This window comes from Solanum lycopersicum, chromosome 6 (assembly GCF_036512215.1).
Source record: "Solanum lycopersicum chromosome 6, SLM_r2.1".
Classification (NCBI taxonomy): Eukaryota; Viridiplantae; Streptophyta; class Magnoliopsida; order Solanales; family Solanaceae; genus Solanum; species Solanum lycopersicum.
Window position 1 is genome coordinate 45,769,139 of NC_090805.1, and position 18,393 is coordinate 45,787,531.

Below are 18,393 nucleotides of genomic sequence, written 5' to 3' on the forward strand. Positions count from 1 at the left end.
ACAGAGTAAGCTAATTCATCTACCTGGTTATTGTATTCTGGATCTGAATCATAACCCTCACCTTCGCCGTCGGTGCAATTGTTAGATTCATTAGATACATGATACTCACTTTCGTGTCGCTGCTAGCCGGCGGGGACTCCGACTCGGCTGGGAAATCTAACCCCTGAAAATCCGGTACGGCCGGTCGTCGTGGACGCAATAATGGGGGCAGTTGTGGCTGCGAACGTACAGATTTCATGGCTCCGCGATGAGTAAAACTCGGGAGGGTGGTGGGCATGAGTACGGTATTGGTAGCTATTGAAAATTTCTGTTTCATAATCTTTAGTTTTCAGTTTGTATAAATATTATATTATTATACCAACATAATTTAATATGTTTGAGATTTTGATATGATAGGTAAATTGATAATTGTAATTTGCTTACTTTTTGTTTATATAGAGAACTATGATTTCAAAAAAATTTGGATATATCTTATAATTATATAGTAAGTAACAATAAAAATATTCAAAAGAAAATATGAATAATTCCCTTTATTAGTCTATTATTCAAAAACGAGAACTTTCAATTAAGGTATAATAGTCAAAAGTTTGAACGTTTAAATAATTAATTTTCTAATACTAGTTTATGTATTGTTAGTATAATAATAATATTATGGTATATGTAATTATACAGTTGGGTACATATTTTGTATTTTAATAGTCCTATTAAAAATAGGAAAAATTACGCAGTTAACCAAATTCATAATATTTAATTATTCATTATAGCTATAATTTATTATAATTATCACTCGCGACTAACATTATATAATATTTACGTGGGCTAACTTTCAGTTTATATAATTAGTCACGTTTGTATATCTATAATTCGTCAGAATATACAAATATGTATACTATACAATTATCTAACCGATATATATATATACAATTCATCTCTCTGCGCTATTCCCCCCCCCCCCCCCCTCTCTCTCGCCTCTCTCCTCCTTCTCTCAATCTTGCTCGCCTCTTTCCTTCCTCTCCCGATTTCGTTTGCCATATACACAAATGCATGTGTACAATATACAATTATATATATGTACAGTTTACCTTTGTCCCACTCTTTGCCCTCTCACGCTCGCCTCTCTCAATATCGCTCGTCTCTATCTTCCCTCTCCCAATGTCGATCGTCTCTCTCCTCCCTCTCCCAATCTCGCTTGTCATATATACAAATACATATGTATAATATACAATTATCTAATCAATATACATATATAATTCACCTTTCTCCACTCTTTTCCCTCTCTCTCGCCTATCTCTTCTCTCTCCCAGTTTTGCTCGTCTCTCTCCTCCATATAACATGTAGCTACGAATTGATTATCAAATTATAACTATAAAAAATAATTAGGCTATTTTTAATTGGTTATAAATAAAAATTCCTTTGAAAATAACATACACCATTTCAATATCAATATTCTTACAAATGTATACTAAAATCATATAAAATATTATAATATTGAATTGCAATATAAAAAATTTCGACTTTGATATCTATAGTATTATGTCCACCCTAATAAGAGAAATTAATCTTTGATTAAGACTTACAATAGGATTAAACAATATTTTAATATATTTAATTTAACATCACAAAATAAAATAAAATTTAGAAGGTATATCTACAAATTGTTACACCAGAATTTTGTCAGAAAATATCCATTACATGATGAAAAAGAAAAACAAATAGAAATACTATTGCTAATCCTTATAAAGAGTTGTTTAATGTGTTTCAAGCTAAGTTCAACTCAACCATAGAGATGTACAATAAGGGGGTGAATATCAACCGTTGGATTTGAATTAAATTAGGATTCTCAGTTCAGGAGCACACGTGTTACTATCATTTTCTATTTACCTTCTCTTATTATCTTTTCCTCAAAAGATTGCCACGAATAAGTAAGTTTAAGAGACCGTATACAATTTTTTGTGCATGGGACATTATTACATCAAACCAATTGCGACACGAGTAAAATCGTATGGTACGAAATAATCTTTTTACTAAATTTTCTAGCAATAAACTTAGTGAATTGGTCGAGCGGAAGAAGCTCAAAGTCAAATTAGATTAAATCATCCAATTAATTTAATTTTATTTTTTACTCCTTCGTAGCAGTTTTCACCTTTTTGCTCTTTAGTGACTTCAACTCATAATGCTTTACATAACTCTGGCACTCTTATACATTTGCTATGTATTTTTTGTCAAACTCGCTTTAATCTCTTGTTGGATGATTACGCTGCGTCTCAATCTCAAATAAAATAGAGTCAAACTATATAAATTTCACTTGTTTATTTAAGGTAATTTAATTTAATTAGACGTGGTCTAGGCTACCGGAAGGTCCATGATTAAATGGTAAAACCAAGTCCCTTAATAGTCACAAATACAATATATATTTTGTATAGCCAAGTCCACTTCTAGAAAATATATATATATATATATATATATATATATATATATATATATATATATATATATATATATAGAACATCGTCATGACGTGCGATGAGTTCCCTATAAAACTATTTGTTGTCTGTCCACTTGATCCAAAAAAACAAACAAAAAGAATCTCCTAATTCGTTTTATAAAAAAGTAATACTAACACATTTTTTTTATCAAAATATAATATACTAGTTCTCCCAAAAAAAAAAAAACCTAATTTTTGGCTCCCTAATTTTCAAAAGTTAAGCCAAAACTAACTTCCTTAATTTGGCCACTTAATTTATTACCAAGAGTTTAGTAATCACTTTCTCCTCCTAGAAATTAAACATGACTTTGTGCAAATCTTCACTTAAAATTAAATTTCATCAATATGTAAAATGATAATTTGTTCTAGTCATGGAAAATTTGAAGTCCAAAACTTCATTTATGCAAAATAAATAGTGTATGATAGTGTTGGAAGTGGTCCTTTTCCATCCAGCTGAACAACTTTCCATAACTTAATTCAAGTCATTTTCATCATAATAAAAGAAAAATACCGGGTTGCTATTCATGTTAACATTTATAATTAACTTAAACATTTGTGAGAATTAAACAAAACAAGAAAAGAACATTTCAGTACTAATTATTGAAGAGAAGTTGCATCTGAGCGCAATTCTTTTTTGCAAACAAAACGTTATTTATGTTAAGATTTTACAAATAAAATAAAAGAAGTTTCACACAAGTTATATCAATTACGATTAGACAAAGTAAATTCTCGTGATGATGTAGTCATGTAGCTGATATGAGATCACAAACTGTATTAAGTAAATAAAAATGTGTTCTTTCTAATTACTTACACTTATTTAAACGTAAGCGTAATTATTTGTTCTTTGGAGAATGCAATGAACTTTTTAAGTCACAATGTAAACTTAGTAATTAAGAATTATTCTATATATACATCATAATTAAATCTTCTGGTTTCGTGGAAGTTGCCTGGAAAGTGCAAAGGCTCTTTCCCCTGAAGGGCACCTATCGTTCCACATAGATGAAAATGTTTTTATAATATATTTATAAATGATCTCATTTATATTTAAAGACAAAAAAAGTCAAAATTTGATAAACAATATCATGATTTTTAATTATTGTTACTTTTATATCTAATTGATTTTTTTTTTTTTTTAACTTTTTAACTATGTGAATGAAGAAAAGTCAATGAGCTGTAGCAGAAAACTCGTTTTGTTAAAAGTTTTGTTACATTGATTTATAATAGTTATCATTATATGCAAAGAATTACATAAAAGTATGATAAGAAATTCATAATTTGATAAGTATTTTCGTCGTTTTAAACTACGTGTAATATTTAAAAATAGTTATCTCAAATTAGTATTAATTATTTTAGAAATTTAAACATAAATTGATAATATTTTTTTTGACTTTATTCTTAATAGTAATTTGTTGTAAAACACTACAAAGTATAAACACTTTGAATAAAGTAAATTTTTAATAAATAGAGAATATACCTTAAAACACAAATAAATATTAAATAGCTAAACATCAATATTTTATAAGAATATAGAAAAACATTGGAGTGTATTTGGTAATAGTAGACGTTGGTTTCTAACTATTAGTAGTAGTTAGGAAATAAAGTACACAATTTTTTCCCTTCTAGACTAAACTAATCTAATCTAATCTATAATGCAATTTCTTCTAGACAAAACTAATCCTTCTAAGTTAAGCAAATCCGAATAAAATTCTTACATACCGATAAATACAATGACATTATGACATCAGTTCCCTATAAAATTATGTATTCAAAATTTGCACTTTTTGTTTTGTTGAAGGAGTAGTTTAATTTTTTCTCATTTTATTTGAATTTGATTTATAATCCTTATAAGCTCAAAAATCTATTTCATGTAAAAGTAACTTGTTTTGTTATTCTTAACTATTCATTACTACTTAATTTAATTATATCAAAATATCTTGATAAATGATACTTAGTACTTTAATTGACTTGATTGTGTTATGTTATAATATAATTTTTGTAATATAAACAAAGCTCGGTCACCAAAGACAGAATTTTTTTATATGTTCTAATTTTGGTGAATATAGTTACTTGATATTTAATTATTATTAATGGAAGGTGATAAATCTTTTAAAATTTTTCAAGATATATACAAGCTAGTCCGAATATCAATAAAAATCGACACACAAAAGTTTGATTTTATAATTGCAAAAATCGGGTTTAGTTTCTTTTTTACACTCATAAAAATCACGAGTATTCAAATTTATCTACGAGTGTTTACATCAAATTAAATCAATGCATATGTTATGTGTTTAAATTAATAATTTGTTTTACTTAATCATAATTAATTTATATATACTTTACTTTATTAAATCACGTATTATATTGATTTAGCGTAAATACCAAATTTTTAATGGACACAGGAAAAGAGTTGGCGAGAGGAAGTCCGGTCTACGTAGGCATACGGAGAGGAAACGGTCCAAAACTGCGACAATTCAAAAAGTCTCCTGCTCCACGCTTCTTTACCATTTACAAATATCCCCAATATCTGTACCCACTTCACATTATAGTTTCTTAGATTTTTTCTACAATTTATCTTCTTCGGATTTTCAGGTACTGCGTATCATCATTTTGATCTATTCTGTTTTTCAGTTATGGAGATTCTGTTTTCTTTCCTGTTTGCTGTACATTGTGGGGTTTTGTACAAGTTCTGAATTTCAATTTTATGAATTTATGAAGGAAAAAATGGATCTTTTTGTTCATATAGGTCGTTTCAAACTTCATTCAGTGATTTGTTTTTGTTCTTCTATTTTTTGTGTATTTTTATGTGAGAAATTATGATTTGGAGCTATCTTATCTACTCTGTAGGAAAACCTTGTTTTCTCGCTATATTCGTGTTTTTTTTTACTATATGATTTGTGGGAATTTGAGAATCAGGATGATAGCGTTAGGAATATCAATCGGGAATATTCTTAAATTTCTGCTTAGTTAAAGGATGATTGTTGGAATTTGCTTCGATAGAAGAAACTTGAAATTCTGGGTTTTGTTAGGACGGAGATGTAAATAGAACTGGACTTGTATATCCCCTAAATTTTCGATATTATTCTTGCTCCTTGTTGGATTTTCTTGATTTTTTCAAGGATTTACTTAGTTTGACTTTGGTAACTAAATTTCTCAACTACCACCAAGCTATCCTCGCTTGCCTGTGTTATGTAAATGAAACCGGTTCAAATAGAGAGATGCTCTTGGGTTTCCTCTTTCATTATCATAGCTAAATTTGAGTAGGATGAATCAACCTGAGGAAAAGTAGGTAAGGTTAGACCCCTCGACTTGATTGAAGTTGACTTCGCTGAGTTCTGAATAAATCAAAAAGTTTATTGATTTGATTCGCCCCATTTCATTTATTTGGGTGAGAGGGAGGCTGTGAGTCACCTGGGCTATGGATCTTTCCGTTGGTTGATTCTCGAGATCACCTCTTCAAAGAAAAAAAAAAGAGGGCCCATGGTTCTGGCCCTGCAAATGAATAGGAAGCACTTGGTACTGAGATGCAGTTGTTTGTTGTTCGTGTTTTTGTTGTAGTATTATATTAGTATTGCATACTTGATTTTAGACTTCTCTTATTAGTGCTACATCTCTGAACAAAGCTTGGTTTGAGTCTTTATTGCTATCTTTTGCGTGTTGTGTGCTCCTAATCTCTTATCTTCTAGCCAATGTTCCTTTGTGATCTGTTACTGAATTGTCTCCTTGTACGTGTCTCACAGTAGCAAACTATCAGTTCTCTGTATGATGAACTTCGCTTAATAGTTTGATAGTCTCTTTCTGCAGATAATTTCTTAATCTACCAGGTCCATCCCCGTGGGATTACTTTCTATCTATCAAAAAATGCATGGTCTTAAGAAGTCTCCTTTACATCGGAGTGCTAGAAAAAAATCTGCGGATCCTGTGGCCCATAGTAATTCTGGATCAAATCCCTTTGATTCTGACAATGAGTCAGACAAGAAGCAAACTGTAAAACCATCCAGGAAAATATCATCGGAGCCTTCTGCAGCTGCCCCAAATTTGAGTACAAACCCTTTTGATGATGATGAAATTAAAGAGACTCCTTCACATGCTTACTCAACTTCGACGGCAAGAAATAAATACAAGAATGATTTCCGGGAGTCTGGTGGATTTGAGAACCAAACTGTAGAGGAGTTGGAAAACTATGCCGTCTACAGGTCAGAAGAGACTACAAAATCTGTTAATAGCTGCCTGAAGATTGCACAAGACATGCGAGAGGATGCAACAAAAACTTTGATAACTTTACATCAACAGGGAGAACAAATTACAAGAACCCATATGACTGCAGCAGATATCGATCATGATCTTAGCAGGGTATGACTTCTTTAGTTCACTCATATAAGTTTTTTCTAGTTTGCAGAAGCAAACATAATTGCAATTTAACATGTTAGTTTGCTTTTAGATGGAGTTATAGATTTATTTATACATAACTAGTCTGTTTTTACCCTTCCGCCTAGAAGTCGTTACGCCCTTAAAGATGTCTCTTACTCGCTGAACTGCTAAGTTCTTCATTTCATGTACTTGTTACAAAAAATAATAATTCATTACATGTTTTGCAATTGTTACCTGTTATCCTTGTGAGACTTATGTTTGAAACTTAATTTCAGGGTGAAAAACTCTTGGGGAGTCTTGGAGGCATATTTTCGAAGACTTGGAAGCCAAAGACGAGTCGCCCGATTACAGGGCCCGTTATCACAAGAAGTAATTCATTTTATTTTTGTTCTTCTTTTTCATTTACTATTATTTGAAGAACGTTAGGGAAAAGGGATGGGTTTTGAGTCAACTGACACTGATAGCTAATTTGATACTCTGTTAATGTGCACAGTGTCAGATGATCCAGTTCAAAGAAGGGGCAACCACTTGGAGCAGAGGGAGAAATTAGGATTGAACTCTGCACCCAAGGCAAGGTCAAGTTCAAGGACACCACACCCAGAGCCTACAAATGCAATGCAGAAAGTTGAGGTATGTTCATGTGACTCGGGACAAAATAGAGAATACTGTTACAATTCTCCTCGAAGAAACAAAAAATTTAATAAGGAAGTTCTTCAGATCCAAGTACACCCGGAACCTGCAACTATCAAACATGCAGGACACTATTGATTAATTTTGGTCACCTTTTCTTTTCTGCATCTTTCCTCACTTCACCGTCCACTTTTCTAGCATTTCGACACCTTTTCATCTAATGTTTCTCACTAACGCTCAAGATGCAATTTTCCAGTATGTTTAAGAGTAAATTACAAATTACTCATGTTCATTTCTCTTTTCTTTTTAATTCTAGAGTTACGTCATTATATTCCATTGTTTGTAGGAAGATTTACTTCTAGAAAGAGCCATATTCCATTTTCAAATGTGGCCTAATGTTTGGAGAATTTCTAATAGAAGTTTCCTTTTGGAACACCAAAAGTGAAACAGCAAGAATAGTAAAACACTGTGATCCTTGCAGACTGCATTACCTTAGTGTCCTTGAAAAGTTTGTGTTCTTTGTTATGCTGGGTGTTGGACCTATGAGGCGATTCTTACTGGTTCTGTCATAAATTTTAAGTCCTTGTGGTGATGAAACATTTTCATTCTACACTACCAGATTGAGGATTGAGCATGTGTATTCTCCTCATTTTTTCTCCTCCTTTCTTTATTTGCTCATTTCATGAATATGAATGATATAATATATGACAAATATCAGTTAGCTGATTCTACTGTTTCATTTGAACATTTGACAGGCTGAGAAAGCCAAGCAAGATGATGGACTGTCAGAACTCAGCGATCTGTTGGGGGAGCTCAAGAATATGGCTGTTGACATGGGATCTGAAATTGAGAGGTTAGTGTTATAAAATTTATTAAGCAGATTCCAATCTCTCCTTTCTTGTTCTCTCCCTCTTCCACCATCTCCTTATTGAACTGTCACTGTTAAAGTACTGTGCTACTAAGTCGCTTCTTAAAAAATATGTATATGTAACAACTATGCCTCAATCCCAAGCAAGTTGATTTCGACTGTATGAATTCTCACTGTTCATGTCCCTTCATTTAAACCATTCTTGAGCACAATAAGAATTCTGTATACGCTGTTGGATATTACAGGCATAAAGATGCATTGGATCATACTGAACAGGATGTTGATGAGCTTGGCACCAGAGTTCAAGGGGCCAACCGGAGGATTCGGCGCTTGCTTGGAAAGTAAACCAGTAGACATCTGTTGTGGGAACCTATTAATGAGCTTTCAGACGTTAACTTCAGTTTATCATTTCAGCTATTCTTGAGTTTTTCACAAATGCTTCTCTCTGTAATTTTATGTTACTTTGTATTATAATTTTACAATATTCTATGACAGTAAACCAAGTTAATTGTATGGTATTTGGAAGGCAGGACGACAAAATTACTACTCGACCATTGTAGAGAAATAACGTGCAACACAAATAAGATTACTGTTTGATCAGTGAAGACATGGTTGAATGTACTTTATGCTAACATCCATTTTTTTTATAAATTCCAATCAACCATTCATCGAGTACCTCCTGAGTCAACTATTAAACTTATAAGAGTTGTATTGTCAAACTTCTTTTAAAATGTACTCTCTTCTTTTAATATCAACATCCTAATAGAGGATATAAAATGTTTGCTAGACAGCAATAATAGTCTAGATATAAACTGTTCAGTTTGTCCCATGGGAAGATCCAAAAGCACCAAGAGGAAACTAAATTACATCTAATTTTGCAAGTTGATAAACAACTTACATTACAAGATACATGTTCCTGGAAACACTAAATGGATTTACCTAGCCATATAATACATAACTGCATAAAATTTGGCAGCTCAGTTTATTGTAGCAATTATACAATTACTAAGTTGTGAATAGATAAGAGTGCCAGATGATAACTATCAGACAAAAGTATTTCCTAATTCTATGTACAAACAGGAGAGCTTAAGTAGGGGAATACTATGAATTTGATGGACAAGGGGGAAATTGATATTGGAGACTTCAGCTTTACAAGGACTGGAGACAAACTTGGGATGTTCCCATTTTCTGCGAGTTGTAATGGTTTTCCATTCAAGAGCATGGTTCTGCTTTGAAGGTTCCCATCTAGTGGAGTCAGATGGTACTCTTCTCGTGATAATGTAACATCTGATGATTTTCTTCCAACCCATGAAATAGTTTTCTTAAGACGTTGCACGAAAGAACTCTTGTGATTTGATTTCTCTTTGACATGCGAGGTGATGCTTACACTAGATTCGATGTTGACTCCATAATGAGTTTGGTTGCTTAGATTGATCAAAAGTAATGTTACACCTGCCTGCACAAAGGGAACACCAGTAACATTGAAAGGTTTTAGCAGGGAAATGCAAATCATTGCATGTTTATATGAAGGCTTTATCGAATATTTAATCAAGAATAACCAAATTACTGCAGTATGGCTAAAGAGAAAATGGGAATATAAGTGAGTTGAAACTGGCTTCAACAAAATGCGACAAAATTGTATAAGAAAGGTGTTCTATCCTCCATTTTGATTGACTCATTCATCGTAAGCAACACATAAGAAGCATATCCAAGAGTGGTAAGTTCGATTGCCAAACTAAGCACAAGGGAGAGCCATCATCTTATAAAAGAAAAAACTAGTTGAGACTGAATTGCATCAACTTTAATTATAACAATCGAAGCATTTAAACACAATACCTTGCTATTTTTACTCCTCCTGAAGTAGTTTTAAGCATATGGACTTTATAAGTTACAATTTATGGTCTAAATTATAATAATCAAGAAAAACAGCTTGCCTCGTTATCAATCAATCAACCAATTAAGTACACCTCAATCTTACATGAATCTCCTATATCATTCCGATCTCCGTTCTATTCAAACTATTTAGTTTGGTTCTATACGAATCTGATAGGTCCATTTTCGCTCAATTCGGCCAATGCTAATAATTTTCTACTGATGAGCCTTTCATGGTTGGAACTAAGCATAAACTCTCACACTCAGACAGGGATGTGATGGGACATCTTGCCTATTTAATACTAAAATGGATACCATGTTCAATATCTAGAGGTTTCAGTATATTATGACTATTCTTATGTTAATAACCAACCTGCCGCAACCCTCCTTAATCTGGGCTTGACCTGACTATGCAAAGCTAATATAGTTGTTTATCATTGCATCTTTTCTCCCAAACTAAAAGAAGCTGTGACGTTTTACTCTCTACAAACAATTAGATTGAAGACCTGAAGTGGATGGACTCAATGAAACACAAGAAGAAATGATATTACTATTGACGATGAACAAGGTTTATAGAACGGTGATTACGCATGTAAGTTTAAGACATCCTTTCAGGAACTCATCAAATTACTTTCTGTGAAGGGCTCTTACTCTATGTCTTGTACAGTGGGCATACGAGCGCAGATATGATGATGCATTGTTGCTAACAGCAAGAACTCCTTTTCCCATCAGCCGATGCCAAAGAAGTGCACTGTGCTCGTTCAAGTATAATGATTTTGGATCAGATTATTAGGGACGTAAAAACTAGAATTAGGATAAATGCTCCTTTTAATAGCAAAGAGAATCAACCTTGGATTGGTAAATCTATTGTCTCACCTATAATAATCAGGATTTGGGACAAATGTACTTGTGTCAAGGAGCCCATAGTTTCCACCAATAAAAGTCTGCCTGCAATATACTTTAGTGTGATATGTGGCTGCCATCCCAAGCTGATCCAAGTACCTAAATTCCATGTCAAGATAAAGCATGAAACAAAAATAATTAACTGATTACTGAATAAAAAATAAATCAAGTCAGCCAAGAAATTTACCAAAAACTGTTCACAAAGGTGTTAGACACATTAGGACCTCCGTTATTGAAGGCCCCACCAGATTCTCCAACCCAAGCTGAAGACCAAGGACCATTCATTTCAATGGTTTGACTAAGATTACTGAATGTGTCAGCAATTTTATTCAAGTGCAGAGGGTTTAAAATTTTGTTTACGAGATTGAGGTCAGATCCTGAAACAGAAATTTTCTGGTTTTATTCAATGGAGCAAGTACATGAGTAAATTGACTTACAAATCTAGAGAACACAAGTAGTAATGTAACCTTATACTCAAATAGACCAGTACACTAACAATTACAAGAAAAGATAGATAAAGTAAATCATACATCTATCAGAGCAGCTGCTCATAATTCAAATTTAACAGAAGCAAATACTAACATTTTTGTTAATGAAATGTGCTGTCAATGATACTGTTGATTGATAAATTAGAATTTATCTAATTTCGTTCCACCAACTAGTTCTCTTTTACTAGATGGTTCTCAACCTCCTAATGATGTCAATAGCTAGTGCCACATTACAAGTAACAAATGATTTTTGTAGTAGACGCAAAAAACACTTTAAACAGAAACAAATAGATCCAAGAAAACGCTGTCACTCCTTAGATTTGATGTGATCATCCTAGCACTAGATTTTCTAAGCTAATAAAGGCTTTCATACAGTATCAAGCTACCCATAAAATTTAATGCTAGCTTACCTGCACCAAGATTATATATATGATGAGTCAAGGCATCGACAGTGCCTGGCCCTGACATCTCAAGGAACGTCTCAAACCACTCTTTATCATAGAATCCTCCTGGTGCTAAGAGAAGTGGTCGGGGTTGGAAATGCTTATACAATTGGTCTATGAGATTGTTAAGATGTATAACATCTTCTCCATATTGTTCAGCATCAACCTTTGCACCAATCCCCTTACCACTCAACTCATTTCCTGCAAACCAAGTGGAACCATTGTTTAAGGAAATCCAACTTCTATTAAACAAGGTAAAATACCAAAAAAGAGAGAGGGAAATTGTCAGCAATTATACCAAATTCCCATGAGTGTATTTGGTAGCCCTTGGAAACAGTGTAATCTATGAAATCATGGGCGTTGCTGGAATCCCAATTCCCTTCCCAGACACGCTTACTGGTCCTCTGCCTCCCTCGCAATGCATTCAGACCAAAGGTCACAAGTGCTCTGCAGCATAATTAGTGAAACTGGAATGAACTTTGTTGAAGTGAGTGACCACCTCATGTAAAAGCTGAGTGATTAATAGGCAGGGGACACTTTTATTTTCTCATTATGCCTTAACACACTCCTCACATGCAGGCCCAATGCTCTTTTTTTCTTTGCCAGGCATGTGGAACTAGTTTATGTTAATAAGTGATGGTAAAGACTTGAAATCAGGACCTTTGTTTGGCTCTAATACCATGTTGAAGTGAGTACCGTTAGAGAGATTACGTTTACATTTATTTCATCTTATGTCTTTAACAAATTTCATAAAATTTTAAGTAAGTTATGGCATACTCCGAGAATAAAATTGGAACAAGAAAGCAGCACAAAAGTTAATAACTCACCCTGTCTTATTGAAAAAGCTATAAGTTAATAACTCACCCTGTCTTATTGAAAAAGCTATTTAGCTCATCCCATCTATCCATACGTAAACATCCATTTGAAAATCCAAACAACTCATCCCCTTGCTTGGTAAACGGATGGCAAGGCGACTCCAAATTGCCCACATCATAGATTATTCGGTTTTGCAAAGAACCTCCAAGTCGTAATCTCAGATGGTTGAAAGCTGGTCCACCAAATTAGCAATCAGAACAGACGAGAAATCAATGAGCATTCTGAAGAAGCATCAAGTCTGATTTGCTCACTGTTGTAAATAGATGGTTCATTTGATGTTTAAGGTGAAGTTATGGAGTTTACCAGTCAAAGTTTGTTAATTAAAGTAAGAACAACAAGATCTCAAATACTAAGGTAAAGTTATCACATGACGGGAACAAGCTGACCTTGAATAGAATTTGCCAGAAAGGGGTGAGATAAATCCTGAAAAAATCAAACGAAAATAATGAATGGTAACTGTGCTGTGACTTTTACAAAGCAATATATGCCACTATATCAATTAATAGTAGAACTTTACCAGATTTATCAGAGATGTCGAGCCCCAAGGGCAATCGTTGTGGTTACACTTTTCTTTAGGCCACCAGTCAAGAGTAGCGCAAACATAATTATTATCTGTCTCAGCAATTTTTACAGTTCCATCAATCAGAAATTCTGTTTCTTCAACTATTTGTGCCAGAAATGCAGGACACAGTGCCAAAAAGATTAACAATAAGGGTGGGAAGCCCATTGGCTTTTAAACTACTCAGCTTCACCCCTCTTTGAACAGATTCATAAGCTGTAACAGACGAGGATATAATAAATGTTAAGAGTCTAAGAGAAGTTTAACAAGCAATAAAAGAACTTTTACATGAACGATAATGAGGAAAAATATGGCATTTCATCAGAATGCTAGCAGCAATTCTCTGATTAAGCATCTTAGCAAAATAAACTTCTTCTTGTCATTCCATATTTAAGGCTCCTTCAGTATCTTGAGGTAGCTACAACTAATTTGCATATAACAACAACAACAACATACCCAACGGGGTATTGGGGTGAGTGTACACAGACCTTACCCCTACCTCCACGAGGTTGTTTCCAAGAGATACTAGGCTCAAGTGAAGCAAAACAAAATAGCAATGAAAAGGAAAAACAACAGTGAAGAAAACATCTCGACCAAATTACATAATATTCCTTTATCCAAACTATGATCAATCTATGTCTATTGATTAGAGTAACTGAATCTAACATGATGTCAAAAATCAAAGTAGATTAACAAAACATGAACAGGAAATGAGGGTGCATAGCATATTGCTTTTCTTGGTAAGATATTACAAAAGCTATAAAACCAAACTGGACAAGTGCGTATACTTAATTACACTTTGGAATTAATTAAAAAGATGAATGAAAATTAACCAATCAGAATCAGCAAAACAAGAATTAGATCCAACAATGACAAGAACTCCCTTAGACAATAGCATACAAAACAACAAAAAGCTAAGATCTTTCAGACTTACCGAACAATTGAGCTGAACCCAGATGAGAAATAACCTTAAACACCACAAGAATTTGAGATCACCAGAGCACAAGTTCCAAAAAGAAAGAAAAAGCAACACTGATAATGTGCAGGCAGCCTCTGTGCCAAAAAGGGGCAAGCTTTATCAGCCAGTACCTTGTGGTGGGGGAAAAGAACAAGAAAAGAGTGTGAAATGAAAAGGGTAAGTTTCAGATTTGTCTAAGTGTATTATATAGCAACAATTAGCGTTCATTCATTCAAGAATTAAGGAATTTTTGGTACAAAACTGTTGCCATTGTCGAAGTTCGAAAGAGGAAATATAGACAAACTTTGTAATACAATGAGGTGTCAAATGTATGAGCAATTGAGCAGAGTCAAATTATTTGTTGGATTTGCAGTAGTGAGGTGTCTTAAGCTTAAAATTTGTCGTTAATATTGGCTTACAGCCGAAAAGGAAATCAACAATGGCTGAGTTATACAAGTAGAACTTTGTTTTTTTTTCTTTTCAAATATGTATTTTTTATGATAATTAAGTGAGATTTGGTTCAACACCGTCCACATCAGTCAAATCCTAAAGCAAGCTTGTCAAAAGTTTTTTGTTCAATAATGCCCCTTGGTCGAAATAGACATTATGTTTTTTTTTCTCACCGCTTATACTAATTAGTAATAAAGAAATCATATGTATACAAGCTTCCTTATTACGCTATAAATTTGTCACTTGTAATAGTTGGCATTATTTTTCTGAAAATTTTATGATTGTTAACTTAAGATGTTATCATATCATATAATATTATAAGTGGGAACAAAAAAAAGTTAAAAGTTAAATTATGATTTTACTTTTATTATAAATTAAAATATTATAAAACATTTAACTATTTAATTTCAATATTAAATTGTTTCATTTTAATTAAAATGTTGATAGACTTTTGCACTTTCTTAGGTTAATTCCTAATTAAAATATCTAATTTAATAATACATGTTTTCTATATATATATATATATATATTCTCTTTTTGGAGATTTTAAATGTCTAAATAATTTGATTAATGTTTTATTCTCTATCTATAATTACCTTGATAAATTAAATTATATTAAATTAGTTAGTAAAAAGAGCAACCCTCCATCTCCCCATGTATAAGATCATGATTATTTTATTAAATATATAAATTCGTCAACTTTTCATCTTCTCTTTTAACTATTAATAATACTCAGTTATGAGTTAATGACATTAATAGTCTTTAATTTCTTATCTTAATATCAAAAATTGTAGAGGTAAAGTTATGGTCTCCATTTATAATTCCTATAAATATTTTTTTTTTGAAAAAAACTAAATGATGAGGCTCCTAAGCCTCTTTTATATAAATCTCTAACTAATGGAGGAATATTTTTTGTTCACAAATTACCTCCTTTTGATGAGATTATTTCGGCGATTTTCAGGTACCATTTATGTTATTTTTTTGTTTAAATATAATAATATTATATAAGATTTTAATAGTGATATTTTGTATCCTACTTTCATCATTATCACTTTAGATGACTATTTTTTCAACTGCTTTGTTGTTTTATGAATTCTTGAATTTATTTGGAATTTTATATTTGTATATTGTATTTTGCCATGTAAAATATCATTTTTTTTCTTATTCATATTATATGAGCTCATAGATTATCACAATATATTATTCTACTTCTTTTATTAATGTGGATTGTAGGGACACGTACAAAAAATTGATGGTTATTGATGGAGTAACTCATTCTTCTTATTGAGATTTTTGTAGCTTTAATGATTAGTCATCCATAATTTTTCTAGATATTTTGTTTGTTTACAATTTATGTTTACTTCTCTTTTAATATTATTTTTTATTTAGATTTCAATTTCATAATCGATAAGCTACTTTTTAAAAACTGAGACATTTTCAAATTGATGTATGTTCAAATAGTTTAAGTTATCGACGTAGATCATGAAGAAGACTCTTGAATTTGATAGGATATGGGAGAAAGAGTCAATAAGAACTCGAAATATTATATACTAATTTTGTATTTATTTTTTAATCTACATTATTATTGATCAACGTCTTATGAAGCATGTGTACATTGTATTTTTTTTCCTTCTCTATTTTTTTAGTGTTTTTTTCGTCTCTATTAGACATCTTAATTTAGTTTTTTGTGAAGTCGTAAGTCTAAATACTTATTTGAGCTCAAATTAGTCATTTGTAACTTTATTAAAAGTTTGTTAACTATTAACCAAAGTTTAAAAGTTATAGTAGATTGCTTAAAAAGAACTAATTTGAAATATCAAAATGTGCCCCTCATTGGTGTTTTATGGTTATATTATTATAAGAGGGAACAAAAAAAGTTAAAAGTTGAATTACAATTTTAGCCTTACTATAAATTAAAATATTATAAAAATTTTTAATTATTTAGTTTAAATATTAAATTATATCATTGTAATTAAAATGTAGATGACTTTTGCATTTCCTTAAATTAATTCTTAATTAAAATATAAAAAAATAATTAAATGTTTGGAATATGAAAAGATATATATTTTAATTGTAAATATATATCCTAGAATAACTAATGGCATATGAAAAGAGTGACCCCCCATTTATTCGATTAATGCCACTGATTTTATTTATTTGATTTATTATTACTAAGATGTTTAAAGTGTGAAATTATATATGAATGAATTAGTAATAAATTATTAAGATGACCTGTAATTGCCTCATTTATTACAAATTACAATGATTTGTGTTTTTCATCTTTTTAGTTATTCATTCAAACTAGACTACATTCCAAGTTCAAAGCAATAATTATTAGTGGTAATGTTAATTCTCTTGTTAAGTTTAACTATGATTTGTATTTTTTCATCTTTCCATCTATCTATATATTAAAGACTATCATTTAGAACTGAAAAATATAAAATTTAAACAGACATTTTTACTATTATTTAAGAACTAGGTGATAACCATTGAAAAATGAAAGAAATTGCCATTCAATTGATAATCAAAAAACTATTCCATCTATGATAGGTAAAAAAGCCATGAAAAAATAGAATACATGAGGTGGGGAGAAGAATTTGAAGACTTCTTTTTAGACATGCCTAAGTCTCTCTTTCGATATATATTCTCCATTACAAAGATTATTGTTGTTTCTAATTTCTTTTGCATTTCTAATAAATTCATTGTGGTGTTGTAATATTTTAGCTATTATTATGAGCTTTTGAAATAGATGTATGTATGAAAATCAGTGTTTAAATTATATATCTGTCAGTTTTATATTTTTAATGTAATTGCTTTTAATCTTGTATAATTTTGATAATACTGTTTTTTAATTTTAGAACCTTACCTAAATAATGTAAATATTTTACCCTATCGTTTCTCATTAAAATAAAATAGGCAATCTTATCAATAAGTGTGCATGTATTTTTAATATTCATTTATGGCTATAAAAGGTTATCATTGATATTTAGATCATAAAAAAGACTTATACAAAATTAAAGGAGACTATATTATATTAATTAATTTCACATACTTTTTACTTGATGCCAAATGCGCAATTCTTTTTTATTTATTTTTGTTGATACATGAAATATAATTGGTAAAATTAATATTGTTGATTTAAACATATTCTATTTGATAGCATAATTTTAAATTATATAACAATAATAAAAATTGAACATGCAACGCACGTTGTCAGAAACTAGTATTACGTATATAATGATATTTGACGTTTAGATCTCAATTGTATCGGAGAAATTTGCATTAAATGAACGGAGGCTATATTTGTAAGACTCTTCTTTTCTTGTGGGGACAAAATACCACACCTAGCCCAGTAAAATTATAGTTGGGCCTTCCTACTTGAGGCCCAAAGTACTTATCCATTTGAACTCTTGGGCCTGATTGCACCATAGCCCACATCAACACAAAAAAACTCCAAACAGATACCTTTCCTGCAGCATGAATAGAAACAAGA

The 18,393-nt window shown here is 31.5% G+C and overlaps 2 protein-coding genes across 4 annotated transcripts; one reads left to right on the forward strand and one right to left on the reverse strand.

Moving 5' to 3' along the window:
* Positions 1-4,641: 4,641 nt before the first annotated feature.
* On the forward strand, positions 4,642-8,864 carry LOC101257479 (SNAP25 homologous protein SNAP33). Of its 3 annotated transcripts, none has more exons than XM_010324272.4 (6): positions 4,642-5,074; positions 6,287-6,835; positions 7,129-7,222; positions 7,347-7,483; positions 8,239-8,336; positions 8,597-8,864. In XM_010324272.4, exons 2-6 carry the CDS (start codon positions 6,344-6,346, stop codon positions 8,694-8,696), a joined length of 921 nt encoding a protein of 306 aa, XP_010322574.1. In that variant the 5' UTR covers positions 4,642-5,074; positions 6,287-6,343; the 3' UTR covers positions 8,697-8,864. The 3 variants fall into 3 exon arrangements, with proteins under 3 accessions (XP_010322574.1, XP_010322575.1, XP_069155495.1); XM_010324273.4 differs by having other exon boundaries at positions 4,874-5,074; positions 6,274-6,835; XM_069299394.1 differs by lacking the exon at positions 4,642-5,074 and adding an exon at positions 5,082-5,228.
* A 324-nt stretch (positions 8,865-9,188) lies between these two features.
* Positions 9,189-14,963, reverse strand: LOC101257181 (heparanase-like protein 2). Its single transcript, XM_004241543.5, has 10 exons — positions 14,427-14,963; positions 13,451-13,708; positions 13,320-13,356; positions 12,922-13,105; positions 12,356-12,504; positions 12,025-12,258; positions 11,314-11,503; positions 11,100-11,225; positions 10,875-10,974; positions 9,189-9,807 (listed from the first exon to the last, which is right to left on the reverse strand). The coding sequence occupies exons 2-10, from the start codon at positions 13,658-13,660 to the stop codon at positions 9,418-9,420; spliced, it is 1,620 nt and encodes a 539-aa protein (XP_004241591.1). The 5' UTR covers positions 13,661-13,708; positions 14,427-14,963; the 3' UTR covers positions 9,189-9,417.
* Positions 14,964-18,393: the final 3,430 nt, after the last annotated feature.